Source organism: Alosa pseudoharengus, unplaced genomic scaffold, assembly GCF_046254945.1.
Source record: "Alosa pseudoharengus isolate Yale_2024_CS ecotype anadromous, Long Island Sound unplaced genomic scaffold, YU_APseudo_1.1 YU_APseudo_1.1_scf_12, whole genome shotgun sequence".
Lineage (NCBI taxonomy): Eukaryota > Metazoa > Chordata > Actinopteri > Clupeiformes > Clupeidae > Alosa > Alosa pseudoharengus.
Window position 1 is genome coordinate 1,767,298 of NW_027468587.1, and position 8,167 is coordinate 1,775,464.

At 44.9% G+C, this 8,167-nt stretch overlaps 1 protein-coding gene across 1 annotated transcript; it reads right to left on the reverse strand.

The window, feature by feature from the left end:
• Positions 1-2,771: 2,771 nt before the first annotated feature.
• On the reverse strand, positions 2,772-7,634 carry gapdh (glyceraldehyde-3-phosphate dehydrogenase). The gene is made up of 12 exons (XM_076279696.1): positions 7,586-7,634; positions 7,009-7,054; positions 5,182-5,281; positions 4,986-5,092; positions 4,786-4,876; positions 4,482-4,597; positions 4,285-4,366; positions 3,997-4,148; positions 3,758-3,836; positions 3,515-3,598; positions 3,277-3,374; positions 2,772-3,107 (listed from the first exon to the last, which is right to left on the reverse strand). Exons 2-12 carry the CDS (start codon positions 7,029-7,031, stop codon positions 3,038-3,040), a joined length of 1,002 nt encoding a protein of 333 aa, XP_076135811.1. The 5' UTR covers positions 7,032-7,054; positions 7,586-7,634; the 3' UTR covers positions 2,772-3,037.
• Positions 7,635-8,167: the final 533 nt, after the last annotated feature.

Here is an 8,167-nt window from a genome sequence, read left to right on the forward strand (position 1 = left end):
AAGTCACATGATTTTTAAGTCATCCTTCTGTTCTTGGAAAAATTCATACTGTGCACTGCACAAGCATCCCTTTGTTGTAACCGTCCTGCATTTCCCCTTGGCTCTCAGTACAGTGCAGATAAAGCAAAGCATGGAAGCTACAGAGGATTCACCCAGCAGTGATTGCAAAGCACATCAGAAAACATTTACAAATACTATTTGGCCCTACCTTAACATTTTTATTTTACTAGACGCTCTTATAGAGAGAGCAAATCAGGGACTGTCCATTGAACCAAATCGAGGTCGAGGTCATAAAAGCATCCACACTGACGAACAAAAAGGAAAGCCTCTCCTCCTGTTGATGAAGGTGATGGCTAAAATTTGATAGATTCTGATTGGCTGTCAGCTTTTTATCGTTCTCAAAATCGTTCTGAAAGTGATCCCCAACTGTATCGTTCTTCATGTCGTTATCGTTATAGTTTCTGCATGGGCGTCGTCCTTCACTTGACCTGCTCCAGGTTGCATACCAGGTGAAGATGGGCATGGAGGATGCCATCATATACCTACTGCACAGAGCGCAATCTCATCTAGACAAACGGCTCCCACACACAGCTGCGTTCCGTCAACGCATGCCAGTGGGTGTTCCCGACGGTAGCTATGCAAATGACTTGACGTAAAACCGTAATGTGATTGGTTGGTGCCGTCCGTAGATTGGCTTGATTGGCCGGTGCCGTCTGTCGGTGCAGCAACAGCTGAACTCCTCAACACGAGCGGCGGGAGAAACGCGACGCAACGGACCCACAATTCAGTTCGGCAACGGATCACGTGAGCCCATTTAAAGTGAATGGGATGCGTCTCCAGCAACGCGAAGCACGCAGCTGTGTGTGGGAGCCGAAAGTGCTGTGAGAATCATGTTCTTTGATTTCTCCAGAACTTTTAACACCATTCAGCCTTTAAGATAGAGAGACAAGCCTGTGCAGATGGGGGTTGATGCTCACCTGGTATCCTGGATTACAGACTACCTGAAGGAGAGACCGCAGTTCGTCAAGCTGAAGGACGGCTTCTCACGGCTCCCACACACAGCTGCGTTCCGTCAACGGAGCGCCTCAGGGAACAGTGCTCTCTCCACTCCTGTTCACCCTGTACACGTCTGACTTCAGCTACAACTCTGAGTCATGCCACATGCAGAAGTCTTCGGACGACACTGCAATTGTGGGGTGTGTCAGGGATGGACAGGAGGACGAGTACAGGACCCTGGTGGAGGACTTTGTGCAATGGTGCAGGCTCAACCATTTGCAGCTGAACGCAACAAAGATCAAGGAGATGGTGGTGGATTTCAGCAGATGTAAGCCACCTATGCTGCCAGAAGGGGTCTATGTGGAGGTGGTCACCACATAATATTATATTATAAGTACCTGGGGATACACATGGACAATAAATTGGACTGGTCAGCCAACACAGATGCACTGTATAGGAAAGGGCAGAGTCGGCTTTACTTCCTGAGGAGGCGAGGCTGCAGTCATTCAACGTCTGCAGCAAGCACCACTGGATGTTTTACCAGTCACTGGGCGACTGAACAGGCTGGTGAGGAAAACTGGCTCTGTTGTTGCCATTGATGGCTACAAAGTAGGCCTACTACCTACATTGCTGGTATATTTTGGAACAGTAGAGCAACATGAACTCATTTGCTTTGATTGTCTTCCGTTGCTTAGTTGCCTTGTGCATGATGTAGGCCTATATCACTTGTAGCCTAGAAATCTAGAAGCACCCCTAGCGGCAGCAAATTACATTTGCTGCCAGGGCTAGATCACTTGAGGTGGTTTAGCCTAATCTACATTTCCGTCGGTCTAACCCAGTGGTCCCCAAACTTTTTCTTCCGAGGGCCAGCTCACTATGCCTGGCTCCAAGAGAGGGCCAGAGACTCGTAGTTCTATATCAGTAACCATAAATAGCTTAGTGCTGTGAACAACAGCAGTCTACCTTAGTTGAATATTCTATTACATTTAATCATAGGCTATTGCAATTTAATACCATTGTTAGCTGTGTTTATATTGTAATCATGCCATATCAGTGTAAAATGAAATACTAATAAAAAAAAACGTTTGTATTCCCAAAAGTATTAGCAGGGAGTCCCAAGAGTATATTAAAAATGTGTGAACTCTGAATTCTGTGTGTTTGCGTACACAGCTCAAGTTGTGAATATCATACAAGTAATTTAAAGTTCTCAAACTGAGAATTTTATGAAGTGCTGAAGTGGTCTGAAATGACCACCATTCTAAGTCACCTGATGAGAACTTTGTGAACTCTTTGTATGAACATTTGAATGAGTGAATAAAAAAATAGAAATAATTATCCAAGAAAGTCCCAGAAATATGACTTGAATAGAAGTTAGTTATTAACAATTAATTGATAAACTCTTAAAATACTTTGAGCACTGATGCAGTCAGCATAGGCCTCTTACATTGTTTGCAGGTAGGCCTACATTTCATTCCGTTTTCGATGGCAAACGCAAAACAGCGCCAAAACAACCACCGGTGGACAAAAAGAGTATTACATGTGCACTGTTAAGAATGGGGGAATTATGGAGGTTTTAGTTTGACGATGTTGTACTCCTGTGCGGGCCGGATGCTATATACTACGGACATGTTTTGGGGGGCCACCCAAAATGAGGTGGCGGGCCGTATCCGGCCCGCAGGCCGTAGTTTGGGGACCACTGTTCTAAAGTCAATCTTCAGAATTCTCCATTTGAATTCTGCAAACTCCCAAGACAATAATGCACAAACAAATGTTAATTCTCACAAACAGAGGACTTTTATTTTGCTCTCCCAGTCTGCAGCACATCACCCATGCGACAGACATGAGAACCTCACACAAGAACAGAACAGGGCTTTATCCATACAAAAACTTAGTTGGTCACCAGACTAGGCATGCTGCCTCTCCCTCCCCACCCCATCTCCAGCCCAAGCCCACCGCCTCAGGCAGGAATCTCCATTCATTCAAGGTGGGCGGGTGGGAGGATGGCAGAGCAAGTCAGTATCTAGAAAGTGCAATGTCAGCTCTACTCTTTGGAAGCCATGTGGGACATCAGGTCAATGACACGGTTGCTGTAGCCAAACTCATTGTCATACCTGCAGGAGAGAGGGAAAGCAATGGTGACAATTAGCATGTTTGCCATTCTGTTGGTTTATTATGCCAATGGCTCCTTGCCCATGTGTGAGACAGGGTGGGTAAAATGGCACACTGTGCACTGTACAGTGTTTATGCAGGTTTTAATGAGCAGTGGGTGCATGGACGTACCATGTGACCAGCTTGACAAAATGGTCATTGAGGGCAATGCCAGCGCCGGCATCAAAGATGGAGGAGCGGACATCGCCATTGAAATCTGTGGACACCACCTGTGAGGAGGAGGAACGGTGGTTAGGGCGTTGTGGAGCAGCGGCAACATCACCATGGTCCAGGTTGGATACCTGAACACGCCGTTGCCAGTCCATGCCGCTTTGCTAAACACCAGTCAACACTAACTTCAGATCCCCACCTGGTGCTCTGTGTATCCCAGGAATCCCTTCATTGGGCCATCTGCTGCAGCCTTGACCACTTTCTTAATGTCCTCATACTTGGCCTGTCACGCAGAGACAAATCAAAACACTCAATGTGATATTCAGCCATAAAGTCTATAAGGAAGAAAGGCAAACAAACATTCATAAAAAAATAAAAATACATTTTAAAAAGTGTCATGCGAGTAAGCACAAGTTGAGGGTGGTGTGATTCGCCAACTCACTGGTTTCTCCAGACGGACAGTCAGGTCAACAACTGACACGTTGGGGGTGGGGACACGGAAGGCCATGCCAGTCAGCTTACTGGAGGAGGATTTGGGGGGGGGGGGGGTAGTAATTTTAAAATGGACAAAAGGAAAGGATTTTATTACGTATAGATGACATATTGAGTTTTGTTGAATCTTAGAGCGCTGGAGTGAGTACTGCCCACCCTCCAATCGGACGCATGTACTGTGCTACTCACCCATTAAGCTCGGGGATGACCTTGCCCACAGCCTTGGCAGCCCCAGTGGAGGCGGGGATGATGTTCTGGCTGGCACCACGGCCATCTCTCCACAGCTTGCCGGATGGGCCGTCCACAGTCTTCTGAGTGGCTGTGATGGCATGAACAGTGCTCTGTGCAGGGATGGAGGGAGGGATGGAGGGAGGGATGGAGGGAGGGGAGGAGGGCAGATTGGAAGAGGATGATTGAAATGACTCATTGGACATTAACGTTATGAAAAAGCTTTGGGTGGGATTGAAGTCTTAATACCATCAGACCCTCAATGATTGTGAAGTTGTCATTGATGACCTTGGCAAGGGGAGCCAGGCAGTTGGTTGTGCAGGAGGCATTGCTGTTTTTTTAAAAAGGGAGGATATCATTTTTCCGTGAGAATAAACATCAATCTAAAAACAGACTTAAAGACGGACAGGCATACTGGAAAAGTTAAGTTAGGACACGCAGCTCACCTGACAACCTTGAGGGAGTTCTCGTATTTCTCGTGGTTGACACCCATGACGAACATGGGGGCATCAGCACTGGGGGCAGAGATGATGACCCTCTTAGCGCCGCCCTTCAGGTGAGCCTGTGTAAAATCAACAAACAATTGAATACAAACACTGATTGAGATTTACAATAAGAAATGGCAAATTCCACACATAAACAAATGCTAGTTTTTGGCTACCTTGAAACTGTAGATAGTAATGATCAAAATGGTTTCAAAGCATTTATTTATTCTTGTACAAGCAGCTAATGATTAACAGGGCTACGTACAGAGGCCTTCTCAATGGTGGTGAAGACGCCAGTGGACTCCACAACATACTGCGCTCCAGCATCAGCCCACTTGATGTTGGCTGGGTCTCTCCTGCAATAAGGAAGCCATGCACAGTTACACGACACTGAAAATGGATTTGGAACAATGCCCCACTCCCAAAGATTGTGTGTGTGTGTGTGTGTGTGTGTGTGTGTCTTACTCGCTGAAGACAGTAATTTTATGTCCGTCAATCACCAGCTTTCCTCCCTCAGCCTTGACCTCACCATGGAAACGGCCGTGGGTGGAATCATACTTGAACATGTACACCTGGACGGACACAACAAGTGTCCACAGAGTCAAAGTAGGTCCACGCACACAAACTGAGCCCTTAGGCCTGTATTAGGAGCGGTGCTCACCATGTACTCCAGGTCAATGAAGGGGTCATTGATCGCCACGATTTCCACTTTCTTAGAAATGAAACCTGCACGTGTGACCAGGCGGCCGATACGACCGAATCTGAAACATGAAGAAACACTCGAGTTGGCTCAAGGGCTGTTGCTCAGATTATACTCATCAAGCAATTATGCCTTCATGAACACATAAGATAATGTTCACACTAGAGCGATGAATATACAGTGTTCTACGGCTTAGACTGATTTATGTTCACCATACAGATAGATAGATACTTTGTTGATCCCCAAGGGGAAATTCAAGAGCTGCCATGTAAACAGATTGTGCTGAGAAGTTCAACTTTAAAATTGATGGGACTATAGTCACTAATTTGTTGCGATTTGCACCATCCTATTTAGCCAGTAGATGGCAGAAAAGCACAGATTGCTCAAGCCACTTGAAAGTGACCTCATCCCCTGGGCCTGCTGAACTTTGGTATGGCCTAGAGAGGCAACAGCAGTCTGGCTAATATATCACTACTGCCACAGTAACAAGTGGCTCTGCTCAGATTACAACATTTGGACAGAGGTAAGGGACTACCGTGCTCACATATACAGACGCACAAATGTGTACAGCAAGTGTGTGTAGTAGAAGTAGCCAAGTTCGTATGCATAATCTAATAGGGCAAGTGGACTCCATGTTAAATGCTAGTGTGGATTTTTAAGGACAGTTCATTTTTAACTACAACACTTCAACAGTCTTTAAAATCCTTCAAAGGATCCATCCAATTAGTTGTTTTAAGTGATTAATTTAGTAAACTCCCTTGGATTGGTTCCTTCTGAGCTAATGGCAAGATGCAGACATGGCGTGCTATGAACTGCTATTGAGAAAGTGATGTTTTAATGTCCTTTTGTACAGACATCTTGGACTGTTGGACTAATGAAGTTATTGTTTAACTAGGTAGACAACTTCAAGGGAACAGACACAATGAGATGCGAGACGAGATTAGTTGAGCTCATCTTTTAAAATCACCAGACCCATGCATGGAGAAGAACAAGTGATCATTTACGGTCACCATAAACCATATTGCAAAACAAACAGAATAGCTGTACTATGCAACAGGTGAGGCCATTTGAGTAGCCTACATCTTAATTAACTAATAACATACCATGACGCGAGTCTATCTCCAATTTGCCCTCAGCGTCATGTCGTAACGTTCCATTATCCTTAGGCCACACAGAAAAACAGCTAAGCTTAGGCATACTAGCGAAAACAATGTGACTTTCCATAAGTTTACAGGCTGGTGGTCAGATATTGTCCTGATCACACCATTTTTGAACGCGAGGAGAATCACTTCGAGGTCAGAGAGTGAACTTTGGCAAAGCGTCCGCGGCAGATAACGCAACTCGTTTCTCAGAGTCACTCTGACGACATGGAGCACGCTTAGCAAATAGTGAGAGTCAACCAGCCACAATACATTTAACCAACTAGCTACAGCCAAAATAATGCCACAATACATTTAACCAACTAGCTACAGCCAAAATAATGCCAATCATTCAGGTATTAGTCCATAAATATCGAGACTGGTAGACTGAGCTGCTGCAGTCTAGAAATCAAGTCAAAGTAGCCGATGGTGGAGAATTCATACTAGGCCTATTCATGGGTTTCATCAGGTCCCTTTCCACAGGTGTATTAATCAAGCACCATGCAGTCTGCATTGATAATCAAGGTGATTGATTTTATACACCTGTGGATAGGGACCTGATGAAACCCATGAATAATATTCAGACATGCAATTCACATGTAGAAAGGAAAAGAGGTAAAGGAAACTAAAAGGTGCATAGTGTACTCACCCATTAATTCCAACTTTGACCATTTTGACTGACTGGGAATTGTCCTCTGAAGAGACAGAAGTTAGTTATTAAACATCGACTTTATGACAGCAGCCGGACATCTCAATCTTCACAGAGCACAAAGTACACGGGGCTGTGATAAGTCAGGCTAATGTATAGCTCGCGGACATCATATTGGCAAACTGAGAAAGCAGCAGAATGCTACAACGCGCACGGTGCTGCAACCGCCTGTATGCCAATCATTTCTCATATTTTCGCCCAAGTGAATGTCAGCATATGAGGCTTTAGTTCAAGTGACCCGTGTGGAAGCAAAGTTGATGCAGGTGCAGATACTACTCTACCACAAGTAGCCTACACGACATCCAATTGCAATTTGAAATTTCATTGACCGAGAAACACTGGCCTAGCGAACAAATATTTTTCAAGACTAATTCGATTAGTTCAAATAGGCTTCTAGTAGCTAATTAAAGCATTGAAGTTCAGGAGCCTACAATTCAGAGAAAAGAGAGAGAAGCACTCTGCAGCATAAGAGAGAGCATCAGTTAATTTAGTTTAGGAAGAACGTAGCAGTAGTTACCGTTTGTGAGATGTCTCTGCACGTTCCAACAGCTGCTGTGTGAGTGGGGCAGGTGCTAGGAGCCGTTTGATTTTATAGATTCCAGGCGTTTGGTTCACGCCCCTTTTTGACTACCCCGCCCCTTCAAAATGTCAAGGTCGCAGAATTTCCTTACTCATGATATGAAGGTCTAGCCTAATGAAGGTCTGAAATGATGCAATTTTGCCTTTTAGGCCTATTTAATGAAATACATGCATGCCCTATTCATGTAAGATTATGATAACCAGGCAGTCATAATGTCAGTGGTATACAATAAATAACCCAATGTCACTCATAGCATAGCCCTAACATAACATAACATATCATAACATAACGCACCCTGGCACACAGACCACCATGTCATGTAAGTAAGATTGTTGCATATCACAGTCTCATGTGGTCAGTTGTACAAAGCTTTGCTTTTGTATTTCCCTATTTCTCCTTACAGATGAAAGCCTTAAGGGATAGCCCAAATGGGACCAGGGTGTACCAGATGATGTTAAAAGTCCTTAGAGAGAGAAACTAGTATCTGTGCCAGTGGCTGTCCCTTGTTGACCTTCTCCT

What these genes read in the sequence shown, in the direction of transcription:
- gapdh (XM_076279696.1), bottom strand. Translation starts at nt 7,031, where the DNA reads ATGGTCAAAGTTGGAATTAATGG. An exon ending in AACTCCCTCAAGGTTGTCAG is followed by an intron (nt 4,367 to 4,481) that starts GTGAGCTGCGTG and finishes TTAAAAAAACAG; the next exon opens with CAATGCCTCCTGCACAACCA. An exon ending in CTGTCCGTCTGGAGAAACCA is followed by an intron (nt 3,599 to 3,757) that starts GTGAGTTGGCGA and finishes TCTGCGTGACAG; the next exon opens with GCCAAGTATGAGGACATTAA.